General features: G+C 44.7%; 1 protein-coding gene across 1 annotated transcript; it reads right to left on the bottom strand.

Moving 5' to 3' along the window:
- Positions 1–257: 257 nt before the first annotated feature.
- Positions 258–16,106, bottom strand: MAN2C1 (mannosidase alpha class 2C member 1). Its single transcript, XM_015830283.1, has 26 exons — positions 15,944–16,106; positions 14,270–14,395; positions 13,754–13,877; positions 13,417–13,487; positions 12,842–13,019; positions 12,471–12,660; positions 11,200–11,306; positions 10,615–10,725; positions 9,971–10,063; positions 9,181–9,297; positions 8,926–9,021; positions 8,641–8,786; positions 8,169–8,292; positions 7,171–7,292; positions 6,391–6,476; positions 5,695–5,865; positions 5,485–5,567; positions 4,837–4,931; positions 4,638–4,742; positions 4,113–4,269; positions 3,803–3,946; positions 3,113–3,222; positions 2,730–2,809; positions 1,622–1,770; positions 646–749; positions 258–567 (listed from the first exon to the last, which is right to left on the bottom strand). Exons 1-26 carry the CDS (start codon positions 16,060–16,062, stop codon positions 438–440), a joined length of 3,138 nt encoding a protein of 1,045 aa, XP_015685769.1. The 5' UTR covers positions 16,063–16,106; the 3' UTR covers positions 258–437.
- Positions 16,107–16,698: the final 592 nt, after the last annotated feature.

Below are 16,698 nucleotides of genomic sequence, written 5' to 3'. Positions count from 1 at the left end.
CCAGAAGAGAGTAAGAATTGGTTTTATATCAGAGTAGGTAGATAGAAATGAAATATAATTGGATTCTGACATTGCTGAAGCCATGATCCCGAACTGTACTCATTCATTCAACAATTGCTTTTTAATTATTATTATATTTTGAGGGGGCATATTTCTTGATCTTCCAAGAAGCTAAATCAATGGGGGGGGGAGAGCTAGATTCGCTTAATGGCCGTGTGATTTGATTAACAACCACATGATTCGTTTAACAACCATGGAAGGAAAAAAAACGTAAAATTTAAGTGACTCAGTTACAGCATCACTTAATGATGGAAGTTCCGGTCTCAACTGTGATCATAAATGGAGGGCTATCTGTAGCCCACCCCTGGGGCTCTTTGCCCTGTTAGGCAGAGAACAGAAGGTCCAGCTGACGAGTCCTTAGGAGAGCAGTCAGTGCCTCAAGCCTTGCTCTGTCCTTTCAAGACCAGCAGGATAGAGAGTATTTGGAAGGGCCTAAAGGAAAGCTTCAGTCGATGCTCTTCCAGAACCAAGGAGATGTTAGGATCAGGTCTTTCAAGGAGGTCACACCTGCAAAAAGATAGTGATGCTGTCAGAGATGAGTCTTTGGGAAAAAGCTGGCCACTGAGACACACCCTTTCCACTTACACAACTGCCTCATGGACCGGGAAGCCCATTTGGAGCCAGGTGTCAACTGTGCTGCCGTGGGACTCGTAAAGTCGGATGACCAAGGTGTCTGGCCTGTCCTCAGCCTGGGGAAAAAGATCCCAAGAAAGTTCCCCTGGTCAGCTCAACCCTGTTCTTTCCTTCCTCCTGTCCTGCTCTTGTAAGATGCCGCAAGGGACAGAGAAAGGTGGTGCCCGACGAGTTGAAACTCAGAGAATCTACACAGAGAACCCAAAATTCACCCAAATGTTCATCGAAAGCAGGGGAAGAAAAGACTGGCAAGCCACAACTCAGCTAAGCTGGCTTCCACATTGAACATAAAGCTCACTAAGTCCCATTAGTTTTGTGATAAATGTTAATCGTGTGTGGGAATGAACTTGGGAGACAGGAGGAAGAGCCACAGACTAGAACAGTGGTGGCGAACCTATGACACGGGTGCCAGAGATGGCACTCAGAGCCCTCTCTATGGGCATGCATGCCGTCACCCCAGTCCTAGGCCTTCAGCTGGGTTTTATAAAACCTTTTCGCTTTAGGCCTCCGCCGCCATGTGCAAAAAAAAAAAAAAAGGTTCAATCAGTCAATTTCAACTTCTCGCGGGAAAAAAAAGATCTTGCAAAGTTGGAATTGATTGATTGAACTTTTTAGTCCCACCCAGTCTGCTGTTACTACCGGAGCCACGCCCACCCAATGGGCCACGCCCAGCCAATTGGCCACACCGACCCGGCACCCGACCATGCATAAGTGGGTTTTGGGTTGCAGTTTGGGCACTCGGTCTCTAAAAGGTTCGCCATCGCTGGACTAGACTATGTGTCAGAACAGCAGCAGCTGAACTCCAGAAGGAATGGGGAGGGGGGCTTGCAAATGTCTCAGAAGGGGACCTTCCTCCATTGTTTGGATTGAAAAAGCAAGAGGGGAGAAATGNTGAGTTTAATGACTGGATTTTCCTTTGGCTCTTTACCTGCTTTACTGTTTCCAGAACAATAGCTGGAGACAGGACAGAAAAGGCACTCCAGACTGGACCCGGCCCAGGAGGAGAGCCCTCTGTTCCATGAAGAGGAAAGTTCAAGTTGTAGGCCCGCCGGATTACCTCGGCATCTTGGAAAGAATCTGTGGGTGACAAAACTGTAACAGTCAGGAGTATTATTTAAAGTCGACCCCCATCGGTTTGGAGGTATAGTTTCCCTTCTAGTTTTCCTGGTGTCTTCCCACTGGCCCAACATCTGTGCTAATGGTACGATTTATGAAAGACAAAATCAACAATCAGTTTGCAGAAACTAACTAAATAACAATGGAAGGGAGGGAGGGAGGGAGGGAGGGAAGAAAGAAGGAAAGGAAAGGAAAGGAAAGGAAAGGAAAGGCGACAGGAAGGGAGGGAGGGAGGGAGGAAGGAAGGAGAATAAAGAAAAAAAGAAAAAATGTTGAGACTCTGGAAAGAGTACAGAGAAGAGCAACAAAGATGATTAGGGGACTGGAGGCTAGAACATACAGGGAACAGTTGCTGGAATTGGGTATGTCTAGTTTAACGAAGAGAAGGACGAGGGGGGACATGATAGCAGCCTTCCAGTATCTCACCGGCTGCCCCAAAGAAGAGGCAGTCAAGCTATTCTCCAAAGCACCTGAAGGCAAGACAAGAAGCAACAGGTGGAAATTAATCAAGGAGAGAAGCAACCTAGAACTAAGGAGAAACTTTCTGACAGTGAGAACAATTAACCAGTGGAACAACCTGCCTCCAGAAGTGGTAAATGCTCCAACACTGGATGTTTTTAAGAAGAGACTGGACAGCCATTTGTTTGAAATGGTATAGGGTTTCCTGCCTGAGCAGGTGGTTGGACTAGATGACCTCCAAAGTCCTTATTATTATTATTATTATTATTATTATTATTATTATTATTATTATTATTAATAGAGGATGGAGGAAGGGAAGAGGGAGAAGAAATAGAAGCAGAAGAGAGAGGAAGAAGATGGCGAAGAAGCAGAGGGAGGACGGAGGAGGAGGAGGAGGAGGAGGAGGAGGAGGAAAAAAAGAGCAGTCTGTCACAATCAGATTCTTCTCAGGTGTTGCTTACCCAGGTGAGGCATCACTGCATAGGTAAACTGGTGACGTCCAATATCTGCAGTAGCATCTGGGGACTTTGGAGCCCGTAACCTTCATGGGAATCAAAACTCGTATTATCCAATCATTCACACCGTTTGCTTTCGTTCTTAACAGTCCAAGCAGCCAACGTTGATAGGAATTATATCCCGCCCTTCTAGTGCGCTAAACGCAACTTGAAGTTGCTAAGCCCCACGATAACCCTACAAAATATCAAACCGTCGGCAGGTACACAAGGCAAAAGTAAAAAAAACAAACAAACAAAAAAAAACACCAACCAAAGCAGGCAAGGCCAAAGTCATTCCCAAAATCATTTCTGCCGTAACCCAGGCATTCCTACCATTCACCAAAACTCACAGGGAGAGACTCATCACATTGCCGTGGACCGAGCAGCCATATTTGCAGTCGTTCAACAAGGCAACTCCGAAGCCGTGCTCGGACAGGTCTGCCCATTTGTGACTCCACACCTTAAAAAAAGCCAAAAGAAAAACTGAAGTTGGTTTCAGGGCAAATGTGATTCTGGAACACTTCGGAGTGCCTATCCGGTGGGCAGGATCCGTCCATTTTCATTAAAACTGGGGTGGTGGTCAACGAAGCATGGCGCAAACTTAATTCGGGCTTGAGTCATGTGGGAAATCTGTCAAGCGCTGGGGAAATCTGGAAATCCAGGCAGTTCAAATGAATAGAAAGGCTTATTTATTGCAAGGTTTAGCTCGCTACAAGAATCTGAACTACTAACGGTCAAGGGAAATTGGCGGGAGATACAGTAAGGGTCAACGGAATTCAAGGTGGGCTGGATTTAGGTCTCTTGTGGACTCTTGTGTACACGAAGGGACTCGAGACTGATGACGCGTTTGACCCCTCCCTCCCTCCCTCAGGCTCAGCCTGGTGTGTGAGATGGAGGTGTGGTCCAAACATTCAAGATGGGGGCCACCATGGAGCCGTTGAAGAGTCGTACGTAAAACAAACAAACAAAAAAAACCCCACCAAGCAGAATTTGGATCACTCCCATCCTGGGAATACCAGTTAGGAGAAGAAGAGCCTCACCTCAAACCGGGCCCAATCCCAGGACGTGTTCCAATGCGTCGGTCTCTGCAGGTGGCCAAACTGGATCTCATAAGTAGCATTTGGGCTCCGAACCTTGGCTGGAAATTCCACCTTGAGGAACTTATGAGCTTCATTCCAGTCAACCTGGAAAGCAACCAAGCAATTAACAAAAAAATAGGAGATATTTCCCCCTGCCTCCCCAATTGGCGACTCTAAGGAAGGGAGATCTGCAGATCAGGAGAAGAAAGACAAGTCGAATTTTACCCAGCTGGTGAACATTTCTGGGGAAAAGAGAAGAAGACAAGCAAACCTGGGTCCGGAAGGAGATGTAAGGACTCGCTGCGTCCAGGATAACTTCTTGGGTTAGGACGCTGCTCTTGCTGAGCTGCAGGGAGAAAGTCACGCTGCCCCGCAGGCCACCGGGGACAGAAATTTCCAGGGGTTTTAGGAGATGGGTGATGGGCTTCCTGGAAGAAAGAGTGGCTAGGACATTACTGGCTCAAAATCATAGTCCTTACATAATGACTGTTCAAAGTTACGAAGGACCCACCAAATAGTACTTGATGCAAGATTCAAAGTTCCAATGGTCACAGGAGAACTGAAAATCGGGCGAATGCCCATGACAAAAGCCAACCAATGTATACAGAAGTAGGTGGGGCCAGCTTAGAAGTAGGTGGGGTTACCTTTCCCTGCCACGCCCCTCCCTCTTCCTCTCGATAGTTTGGGGGTGGGATTTTTTCCCCAGTGATTTTCTGTTATTAGGAGTTAATTCACGAGTGATCCAACCACTGCAGATTGCCAGCCCTGTAAGTCGAAGCTTCTTCAGGCTCCTTACCTGGTCTCCAGGTGATAATCCATCACATCCCAGGCATCCCAGTACAGAGGGACGTCATCAAACATCACAAACTGGTTGGCCTGGCAACCTTCCGGAACAGCCTCCCTGCAACGAGAAGACCAACGCAGAGGTGTCAAGAGGGAGAAATGCCCTGTTTTGCAGAACGTAATACTGACCCTGTACTTATATGAAGAAATACCTTTCTGGGTGGAGCAAGGAAAGGGAGACCATCCGTCCCAAAGGATCCAGGCAGGCTTGGATGATACCATTTCCCAGCGTAACAGAACCATCTGCCTGGGGTAAAAACAATGGAAGATTCCCTATGAGTCAGCCTTCCCAGGTCAAGCAGACAGGAAACATGACCAGGTGAGCTATTTCTGCTTTATTGTAAAGCTGCATTAACAGAATCTTGCAAATCTCCCACCATCTCTTTTACAGCCTGAGAAGCTAAGGAGAGTCCCTTCTGAGCCTCTTTCTCCACCCATTATGCAGCTCTGGGACATGCCCTCTCTTATCTGACTATTCTCTAAAACTACATTAACAGAATGTTGCAAATCCAAAAGTACAATTCTCCCAACATCTCCTTGACAACCCAAGAAACTAGGGAGGGTCCTTTGTGAGCCATTTTGCGTCTCTTATGCAGCTGTGGGCTGTGCTGTCTCTTATCTAACCATTCCCTAGGCAGCTTTGACACCCATCTCCCAAGGTCTTTCCCACATACCATTATAGTGTGTTACCACCATCCCAAAAGACAGTCATTCTCTGCCTGTCGCTTTCGATTTCAATCCTCACTTAGCAACCGTTCAAAGTTACAACAGACCCTCAAAAAAGGTTACAACAAGCCCACCTCTTTATTGACTGTCACAGGATGTGGAGGAGATAATGACTCTTGAAGAGCACAGCAGCCCATGCTGGGAACTGTCACCAAAGCTGGTGTGGAAAGACACAGAAGGAGACAGAGGAATTAGATCTTTTCAATCAGTTCCCAATCAATCTAAAGAAAAGTGCATTTGTTTAAGGTGGCCCAAACACTCTAAAACTGAAGCAATGTTGCCACCTAAAGTCTCAGATCCTTGGGGTCCAGTTCTGGAAATGACTTCAGTTCTTTCCCAGGGTAAAGTGTTGATAACCAGGTTGGTATCGCTGCTCTTATCCCTGTTGGCCAACGGCTCTCCGCACAAAGAACGGGTGGCGTCTTTCAGAAGTTGAGCTCCAGAACTTCGGATTTCTTAAAGGAGAGGAAGAAAGAAAAGATTCCATCAAGGGACTGTCCACATTCAGAATGAGCTATGCCGAATGCTGCATATTTGAAAGGGAAACTTGAGGCCTAGTGTGCTGCAGAAGAGATTAAATCAGAGTTATAAATCTAAGCCTCTTTCGTAGCCCTCATTTGGAGATTTAGTCCTTGTACAGTGGAGGAAGAATCTCAGATCTTCTAGTTTTCCACTATATAGTGACCTTTCCTCTGCCCTGTTTCTCAGGATACCACAATCTAGTTTTAATGGTTCTATCAAAAAGAAGAAAGTTATCTTCCGCTGAGCAGAACCATGGAGGCAGATAACCATGGATGTCCATCAGGATGGACACTGAATCACCAGAACATCAGGACTGAACCTGGTATTTTGAGTCACATAGTCTACTTCTCATGAACCAAGCCAAGCAGCAGAGCCTTAGGACTCTAATGGCCATTTATGGTCCCTGAGCTTTGGCAGCTGCCTAACCAAACCAATTTTCAAAGTTGGTTCCTTCTCACCTGAGTAGTACCTCATGGCATCCTCTACTACAAGCTGGATACAACTGCCCGGTAAGACATCATGGAACTGGTTCAAGAGCAGCAGCCTGCAGCCGAAAAAGAGAGGAGTGGGAGAAGGGATCACACACACATAGAGAATATGGAAGACCTTAGAAAGATGCATCTGGACCTACTCATAGTTTGGTGTAATCAGGAGTGTTATGTAGCTGGACTAATTATTCGGCATAAAATAGCGGCCTCACAATTATTTCGCTCTAACGTGTGTCATTTGCACCAGCCTCGATCTGGTGATCCAACTGAAAGGTGAGATTCTCATAATACTTTTATTAAATTTTGTGAACATACGGATTAAAAAACATCAACATAAACTAACAATCAAGAAAAAGACGAAGAGGAAAGAGAGAGATAAGCTCGTTTTAAGGTGTTGAACTAAGAGTTGAATGTAAGTGCCTTATACATCTTGGAAAAAGTCAAAAGTCATTCTTTGTGTACATTTTTGTTTTCCTTTTTTTAAAAAAATAAGTTTCTACACCTCTAGTTCTATCTCTCTCTTTCCACCAAAATGTCAGATTCTCGTGTTAAGGTTGACAAGTATGTTTCTAGCTTGCATTGTTCTGAAGGGACATTTGGTGTAACACTAATTTATCTACAGAAAGTCAACATGACAGTTTCTCTTCCCCTTTTGGTTTATACATATTTCTTATTGGCCATCAGAAGGACTAGTCCCAATTCCACAAACTTCTACATTCTACAAAAAACCAAAATTTTGCATTTGCGTACCTCCAAAGGTGCTGAAGCTGAACAGAAGGATACTGGAAAGAACTTTTTTGCACCAGAGCCAAACTACTCAGGACCTCGACATCATGGAGTAAACGCTCACATTCCCTGTTCCCCTTTTTAATCTGAATCCAGAGAGAAAATAATAGGATTTTATACAAAATGTCCAGCGACTTAGAAATAAAAATGAAAAACAAGGCATTAGGGAATGGAAACAGATTAGAAATCCTACTGAGATTGCAGTTGCTAAATTACTACAATTACTCATTACTCAAGGGGTATTGGAGCACCCCTTGAACGCCATCAGCATTGACAAAAATCACATCAGTCAATTGCAAAAGAAGACTCTGGAAAGAGTACAGAGAAGAGCAACAAAGATGATTGGGGGACTGGAGGCTAGAACATACAGGGAACAGTTGCTGGAATTGGGTAGGTCTAGTTTAACAAAGAGAAGGACGAGGGGGGACATGATAGCAGTCTTCCAATATCTCAGGGGCTGCCCCAAAGAAGAGGGAGTCAAGCTATTCTCCAAGGCGCCTGAAGGCAGGACGAGAAGCAACGGATGGAAACCGATCAAGGAGAGAAGCAACTTAGAACTAAGGAGAAACTTCCTGACAATTAGAACAATTAACCAGTGGAACAACCTGCCTCCAGAAGCGGTGAATGCTCCAACACTGGAAGTTTTTAAGAAGAGGTTGGACAGCCATTTGTCTGAAATGGTGTAGGGTCTCCTGCCTGAGCAGGGGGTTGGACTCGATGACCTCCCAGGTCCCTTCCAACTTTATTATTATTATTATAAACATCTGCCTATCCCAGGTCTTTGGAAAGGACTTGATAGGTGCATAAAAATGCCAAATCCGGTCTAAACATCTGGCTAATTATGCGATGAATCATAATATTAATAGATACATTCCAGATGTGCCGTTTGGAATCCTGGAGCCTGCAGTGAAGCATTAACAGAAATGTCTATAAACTTCCTATGATGCCTTGTGCAGTCTCACCTGCCCATGAGTTGTGTAGGTGCCATTATGCAGTTCCAAAAACAGTTCTCCAACCCAAGTACAGAGTTGAGCCTTCTCCTCCTCCAGGGCAGAGAAAAACTGATCTGGGACAGACATTTGAACCCTGCATGAAAGAAAATCACCAATTGCAGGGAACACCCAACCAAGACAATCTTGGTCTCGCGTTCATTTAAGGAAATTGCTCTCTAAGGCAATATTTTCTCGACCATGGCAACTTTAAGATGGACTTCGACTCCCAGAATTCCCCAGCCGGGCATGGGTTAAGGTTGAGAAACAGTGCTCTAAGGCAGGGGTCTCCATGCTGGGTGAGGATTTCTGGGAGCTGAAGTCCACAAGTCTTAACAGTTGCCAAGTATAGAGTCCCCTGCTGTAAGGCATGAGTAACCAAGTACAGAATGTTATTTTATTTTATTGCCTTTGCTTCTGGTTTGTTTAGCCAAGAGAAACCAACCTGGGTAGACCATCTGTGTCCTTCATTCTCAGCAGCCTGTCCAGCATCTTCTGAGTAGGGCCCCCTCCTCCATCTCCAAATCCAAAGAGAGCGACACTGTGATTCACACGGCCCTTGTCCTTGTTATTCTTCACCGTTCTTAACATCTAGCACAAGGAGGAGGGCAGATGTCAAATTCACACATTATTTGGCACTTCCTACCTCCAAAGGAAATGAAGCTGTAATTTATTGGGTTTGTTTCTTCTGCTGTGAAGATGGAGAATCACTTTTGCTGGGTTTACTCACCTCCTCCACACGACCAGACAATCCATAGGAATCGGCAGGAGGGAAGTGAGCCAAAACCCGGGATCCATCAATGCCTTCCCAGAAAAAGCTGTTGTGCTACAAGAGATTGCAGGTAGCCAATAAGCCCCCCAGTCCCCAACAAGTTCAGTGGGGTTTTTTTCTGAAATAAATTTCAGACTGACATCAAGATGAGACCAACCACTGCTCAGCGGGTCCCTGTGTCCAGGTTTATTTGAATTAAACTATAAATCTTACCGGGAAAGTGTTCACCAGATTCCAACTCAATTTCTGAGTTAAGAAACGACATATCCCGCAGCCACGCATTATTTGTGGCAGTTGTGCTGAATAGCCAAATGTATCAGGCAACCAGAACTGATTTGGGGAGAAAAAAATATGGCACTGTCTGTGAAGAGCTGGCATTAAATACGTAGAACAAGCTGAGAATAAAAATGCTGATTGTAGGGGAAAAAAACACAATTCACTGGAAATTAATGTTGGCCGTGCAGAATGATGAAGTTCAGTTTAGCTTCTTATATAATTACGGGAGAGAGATAGTAGGGAAGGCCCTAGGCAGTGAGTTCTAGTCCTGCCTTAAGCATGAAGCCAGCTGGGTGATTTTGGGCCAACTCTCTTTCAGCCCTAGAAAGGAGGCAATGATAAACCACTTTTGAAAAAACTTGCCAAGAAAACTGCAGGAACTTATCCAGGCAGTCACTAGGAGTCTAAACAAAAAAATTATATAGTTATGGGACAGTGTAATCCCTTGATTGCCCTACCCAAGAGCATAGGGTGAATTCAAATATTCCTCAGTTTCCAGTTTGGCAATTTAGTTCACTGGTTGCTACAGGATTTATGCGCAGGTTGAGCAGAATTCACTGGACTGGCACAGGAGTTCTTTATGGTCCCTGCTGCTAGCCACATTTTAATTCAACAGGCAACCCTGGTTCTGATTTAGGATTTGAGGCTACAAAAATGCCATCCTTCCAGAACTGAAGAGCATTAGGGAAACACACGGAAGGTAGAAAAGAGGAAGAGAGATACGCACCTCTAAGCACAGCTTCCCAAATTCCCGCTGGAAGAAACGCTGTCCCTGCAGGAACTGGCGAACCATGGATTCTCCACTTGGAAGGTTTCCATCCTGGGAGGGAATAAAACACCTGTGTTTCTACACCAGGGATGGGGAACTACGGCCCTTTTACGATCTGTGGATTTCAACTCCCAGAATTCCTGAGTCACCATGGGGGGGTGGTGAAGTTCACAGATTGTAAAAAAGCCATCGCTCCCCACCAAGAACCGAATCCCCCCACCAGTAGCCAACCTCAGTTCACCAACTGCCTTCCACCCAATGTTGCTACCAACTAGCATTAGTCTGAATCTACCATTCAAGGTTCTTGAGATCTTGAGTATCACAAGGGTGAGCAATATCACTGTTCTACTTTTTGCAGAACCCACTTTCTTCCCATACCTGACCTCCCACGCTCCATCCAGATGAAGACAAGGACAAAGGTCAAACGTCAGCTGGGGGCAGCAGGGAGGGATGGTCATAAAAGTAGGCAGGTCCAAATTGTGTTCATGGGACTATGACGGTGATGGCCAGAATTTCATGTGTCCCTTTCTTCAGCAGTCATATTTCAAGCCTTCACTGAATGAGTGGCCAGTAAGCAAGGACCACCTATAATGCAGCCTTACCATTTCCACCCAGGTTCCCCCAACTGGTATGAAGCGTCCTCTTTTGGCGAATTCTTGAATTGTAGCATACAAACCAGGGTAATAGGACTTCACCCATTCAAACTGCTGGGCCTGTAGACAAAAAAGCAATATAAATGTCCTAAAAATGTGTCTTTTCACCCTAGCTGCAGTTTACACACCAAAAATTTGCAGTATTAAGATCTGGACACAGTGGCTAGTTTATAGGGTTTCTCATTGATCTAAACTAGGGGTCTCCAAACTTGGCAACTTTAAGACTTGTGGACTTCAACTCCCAGAATTCCTCAACCAGACATGCTGGCTGAGGAATTCTGGGAGTTGAAGTCCACAAGTTTTAAATTGGCCAAGTTTGAAGACCCTTGATCTAAGCAAACAAATAAGATGATTATAGGGATTTAAAACCTGGTTAAGTGTTTCACTGAATAAGCCACAACTGTTTGGGTTCATACACGGACTAAGCCAAAACCCCAATAATAGGATTCATATCCAATTCCAAAATCAAAGAAACCACATTATGGTTTACACACATGAACACATTTAAAAACTGGGCACTTACATATCAATTACCTGTGAACAGACAAATGTGAAGTCCGGGTTCTTCTCCATCAGGCGTATGACAGTTACCCAGCTGCGGGCACATTTACGGACCGTCTCTTCATAAGGCCACAGCCAAGCTAAGGTCACAATTGCAAGCAAGCAGTTCACAAATACATTTGCTTTGTTCTTACAGGGTGCTTAGAGCATTGTCTATAACCGTAATAAAGATTTTTCAGCTGGATAGAAGATGGTTTATTTATTAAGATTTTAATTTTTGAGCATAGTGTAAGATTGTCCAATGCCCGGAAATCATGATTAGGAATCAAGCTAAAAGCTTTACAATGCCTATATATGAGATTGATATTTTTTTTTTTAAAAGTATTTGTTGGAATTCTTATGTGATTTCCTCACTATTTGCAACGCAAGTTGTGACTGATGGCACTATAATGTCCTTGGAACATATGCTGATACTGTATAGTGAGAAATTGAGAATAGAATAGAATAGAATAGAATTACAGAATAGAATTACAGAATAGGAATAGAATAAGAATAGAATAAGAATAGAATATAATTACAGAATGGAATGGAATGGAATGGAATAGAATAGAATAGAATAGAAGCTGGAAGGGACTTCGGAGATCTTCTAGTCCAGCCCCCTGCTTAAGCAGGAGAACCTATATCATTTCAGACAAGTGAAAAATCTCTTAAAAATCTCTTCTTAAAAATCTCCAGTGATGGAGCACCCACAATTTCTGGGGGTAAGCAACACAACGCTAGGGCTATGTACCCCAAATTTCTTTCACCGAATCTATGCAATGCATGGGGTATTTTTTAAAGCTAAATACAACCACAACCGAGGCCAGAATTTTGGTTGCTAAGCGAGGCGGCCATTAAGCGAATCGTGGCCAGTTTTATGATTTTTTTTTGCCGTGTTTGTTAAGCAAATCCCTGCGGTTAAACAAATCCTGTGACCATTAAGCAAATCTGACTCCCTTTCTCCCCCCCCTTAACTTTGCTTGTCAGAAGCCAGCTTGGGAAGGTCACAAATGGTGATAACCTGAGTCCATGATGCTGGTTGCCAAGCGGCCCAATTCTGATTACGTGATCGTGGGGATGCTGTGATGGCCTAAGTGTGAGGAACGGTTGTTAAGTCACTTTTTTTACTTCAAAAGGTCACTAAATAAAACGGTTGCAAGTTGAGGATTACTTGCATATCATCCTTCACTCCTTTGCCTAATTGTATTAGAAGGCCTGGCAGATCTTTCCTAGACTGGAATATATTCCGCGCGCACCGTTCCTACCAGTATCAATGTGGCAATGGCCCATTGCATGGATGATATGCTGGCTCTCTCCGTTCTTCTGGCAGAAAACAGAGCGGGCCAGCTCATGAACGGCCGGGAAGGTTGCAGGGTTGTCGACATCACACAGGTTCACCATCTGGTTCGCTACGTAAAGCGCTTGGAAGCTCCGCTGGTTTTCCTCTCCGAGGAGCTAAGCGGGAAAAGAAAGATACATTTTACGCTGACCAGTCAAATCAAGCTCGCCACCAAAACCTGCTTCAAATTGGAACCCAAAAATATCTGGGGATCAAAAATTAAAAAGCAGAAATAAGATCATAAGCCCCCTCCCCCAACTCTCAGTCCATTAAAATGGCAAAAACGAGACATTTCACCTTGGCCATGTCCAAGAGGATTTCAAAGTCCACCAGAAGCTCATGGACATCCTGGTTGTAAACCACTAGCTCTGCTCTATTCAAGGAGAACGTTTTGTCCAGATCCGGGGGTGCAATCATGTTGCCCTTCCCAGCTCCGAAGAGACCATTGCAGGCAACCTCCAGATAGAGGGTAAAGCTGCAGAAGGGAAAAAGGAGCCTATTACTTTTCTGTTTTGAAAAATCCATGGGCCTGGATTAGGTTCCCAGTGATTACCCTAACACTGCCAAAATTTCCCACCCTAAATCACCTGTTCATCCCTCTGGCAAATGATTTTTCTTTCCACTGGAATTTTGGCAACTTACATTGTTCCAGTTTTATGTCAGCTGATTATGCATTGCAGGCGATGTGCATTTTCAGCACCTGGCATTTCGGGGATAGGATGGCTATCCCGAGATGATTAAACAGTTCAAATACTTTTAAGCATATTTCTATACGAAGATTTATGTCAAAATACCGGCAAGCTTCATTTCTATTGAATTGCTAGAGCAGGGAAGTATTATTTCCATAACAATACTGCAAAATACTGACTCACCCATGAGGGTCGGTCTCCTTTAGACTGTCAGTCAGCATATAACTGGTCTTCTCACCTTCTCGAGTCAAACTCTGATAATGGCAAATAATATATAGTTGGACAGGTGAAAAGGAAGACTGCATTGTCAATATAGGTAGTCCTTGAATTATTACGTCCATTACATTCTTTTGTAAACATTTTATTTCTCTCCAGCATTTCCCCCAATGAATAGCATTTGAGGCAGTTTTATTTACTGTGCACTTGCCTTTTTATCATGGGGGCGATTTTTTTTTTATGTGGAGAGCAAAAGAATCCCAAAGAGGATCCAGCTGGTGATAATTTCATGACAGCCACTTACCTGAACGGGCTGGGCATCCCTCCAAACCATTCCTTCTCCGTCGCTTTCCCAAAGAAGATGCACTTCCTTTCCAGTCCATTTCTTGGGAATGCTGAGTTCTACTTTAAACCAGCAGGTGTGCCACCTTAGAAAAGTGACACTAAAACTGTCAGGATGCCACAGATTCCATTAACTAAAAAGTGCAATGGTTATACCCTTTAAACATTGGCAACCTGAACATGTCTGAACTTCAATTCTCAGAATTCTCCAGCCGGCATTATTTTTAGAAATAACTTCCACCTATTTTCCCAGCAGCAACAGCCCTGTGAGATGGATTGGACTGAGAGAGTAACTGGTCCAAAATTCATTCAGTTGGCTTTCATGGCTAATGAGGGACTTGAACTCATGATCTCCTACTTTCTAGCCTGAAGCCTTAGCCACTAGGCTAAAGTGGTTCTAAGCTAAAGTACAAACCCTTCATTTTGTTCCCTTAGGAAATGAGATGGGAAATTCAGCTCTGAATAAGGAAATACTTACGTCTGTCCAAAGCTATCTCCAACTTTAATAGGGCTGAATTCTTCCCCAATAGCTTCACTGTATGGAATTCGTTTAGAAGTTTTAAAGTAAGACAGAGATGCCAATGCACATCTGTCACCAAACAGCCTGTTAAAAGACAAAAGAATAATGCATTCTCAGAGACTGAAGACAGCATATTCCTCCCTGATAAACTTCTCATGGTCTTCCAGTTCTTCTACACGATTTAAATCCACACCTGCCTTATTAGGACCAGATTCATTAAATAAAGTTCCACAAAAGCAACTTTTCCAAAACAAATGGTGTTAAGGCGAATTGAGCTCCAACATTTATAATCCACTACCATAGCTAGAGGGGAAACTTCTATAGCTTAATTAAAATGGGGTTGACTAGTTTCTGGATAGGTTGGGCAAAGGTTAGGGTTATGAATTCCAACAAGTGAGTTAAAGTAATCAACGGTTAAAATTAACCATTGATTAGCATACAATGCAAATTCCTAGGATCACAATTGGTGTTTAAGCGTACAAACATGTTTGATCAGTTGCTTTTAAAAGCATTTAAGGATTTTTCTCTCTTTCCTTCCATCTCTTTCAGCTTTCTGTCCTGTGAGAATGATCAATAAGCAGTAGATTAAATGAGTGTTTTTCAAACTTGGAATCTTTAAGATATGTGAACTTCAACTCCCAGAATTCCCCAGCCAGCATGGGGAATTTTAGCAGCTGATGTCTACATATCTCAATGTTAGTGAGGTTGAAAAACACCACTGTAGAGCAAGAGAAAGTGCTATTACGGTACACCTTAAATTTGCCAAGTTTGAAAAACACTGTTTACATGATGCCTGAACAACAAAAATCTTCAAGTAGTGCTTTCCATAGGCAGCAACTAATTAAAACTACCAATTAAATTGCTGCTATTAAAACTGCTTCCAAAGGAACTCAAGCAAATAAAAATTGCTCCCAGCCAACATCTTCCTTCAAATTCAGTGCAGGCGATTCTAGCCACACGGTTCAAAGCCACCTCTTCTGCGGCCCAAGAGATAACATCGCCCTTAATTGAGAATAAACAAAAGTCAGCCACAGAAGAAAACTCAACATTTGGCAACCACATTGGAGCTTCTGTGCTTCTTAATTGTAAAATGTAAAGCCTTCAGTCCTGGATTGGCCGTTACATAAACCTTTAAAATTGCACCATTTTCCTCCCCCTTTCTTTGCAACAGAACAATCACAGCCTTTTGGGAACAGTACAGGTAATCCTCGACTTACAACAGTTCATTTAGTGACTGTTCAAAGCTACAATGGCACTGAAAAAAAGTGACTTGTGAGCATTTTTCACACTTACGACCATTGCAGTATCCGCATGGTCACATAATCAAAATTCGAATGCTTGGCAACTGACTCATATTTACGACGGTTGCAATGTCTTGGGATAACGTGATCCCCTTTTGCAATCTTCTGACAAGCAAAGTCAATGGGGAAGCCGTATTATTAACTTCACAACTGCAGTGATTCACTTAACAGCTGTGGCAAGAGAAGTCGTAAAATGGGGCAAAACTCACGTAACAAATGTCTCACTTAGCAACAGAAAATTTGGGGTTCCATTGTGGTCGTAAGTCGAGGATTACCTGAACTGGGGAAAATGCAGGGGAAGGATTTAGCGAACGGACCAACCCTAGCCCACCTGCCCCGAAGGTTACAATCCACAAAATAATCCTGCGAAATGAATTTTTCCACCCGTTCGAAGGTGGTGCGCCGGTGCTTCAGCAAGGAGGCCTTTAAATCACTCCCCGCTCCTGCCATGCCTTCTTCAGGACCAAAGTTGTTTTCCTTCTGGTACGGCTTCCAAATCCTTCCGTCCGACCCTCAGAGGGTTAACAAAGTTCCGCCCCTTCAGGGGAAAATGCATCGCACGAGGCCGAGAAGACAGCGCATGCTCACGAAGGACAGGGCCGCCTCTTAGTTTTTACCTTGACGCACGTAGGCTCGGTCTGCCCCTAGCGGCGCAAGGAAGAGTAATGAACTTTCCTTGATGGACCGCTCTGCGTTCCCAAGGCCGACAGCTTCCCAGCTCTCGCGAGACCTGCGCCCTGAAGTCTCGCTCGTCGAGCCGCTATCCCCCTCCATCCTTTAACCCGAGACAGAGGGAGGGGGAGGAGGAGGAGGAGGAGAGGCGGGCACTGACGCACGCGCGCCGCCCCTCACGGCTGGCCCAAACCTCGCGAGAGCCTGCGCCGCTTTCCTTTCTTGCGGGCGGCTGAGCTCTCGCGAGAACCGGGAGAGCCCCAATGAGGGAGCGGGGAGGACCGGGCGGAGGCGCTGAGGGGCCCGCCGGTTGTCTCTCTCCCTCCCTCGGTGCCTCGCGGTCTTTGAGGGCAGGGCCCCGCGCCCCCGTCGGCTCTTCTTCTCCCCTCCCCACCCTCCTCCCGGGGCATCCTT

This window comes from Protobothrops mucrosquamatus, unplaced genomic scaffold (genome assembly GCF_001527695.2).
Source record: "Protobothrops mucrosquamatus isolate PMUCROS unplaced genomic scaffold, P.Mucros_1.0 scaffold_242, whole genome shotgun sequence".
NCBI classification, from domain to species: domain Eukaryota; kingdom Metazoa; phylum Chordata; class Lepidosauria; order Squamata; family Viperidae; genus Protobothrops; species Protobothrops mucrosquamatus.
The sequence above is the reverse complement of the archived record's forward strand: the minus strand, read 5'-3'. Positions and strand labels throughout refer to the sequence as shown.

Coding starts and splice junctions, on each gene's coding strand:
- MAN2C1 (XM_015830283.1), bottom strand. CDS start 16,062: ATGGCAGGAGCGGGGAGTGATTTAAAGGCCTCCTTGCTGAAGCACCGG. Junction 13,878..14,269: donor GGAGATAGCTTTGGACAGAC/GTAAGTATTTCC, acceptor CACTTTTCTAAG/GTGGCACACCTGCTGGTTTA. Junction 568..645: donor CCGGTCCATGAGGCAGTTGT/GTAAGTGGAAAG, acceptor ATCTTTTTGCAG/GTGTGACCTCCTTGAAAGAC.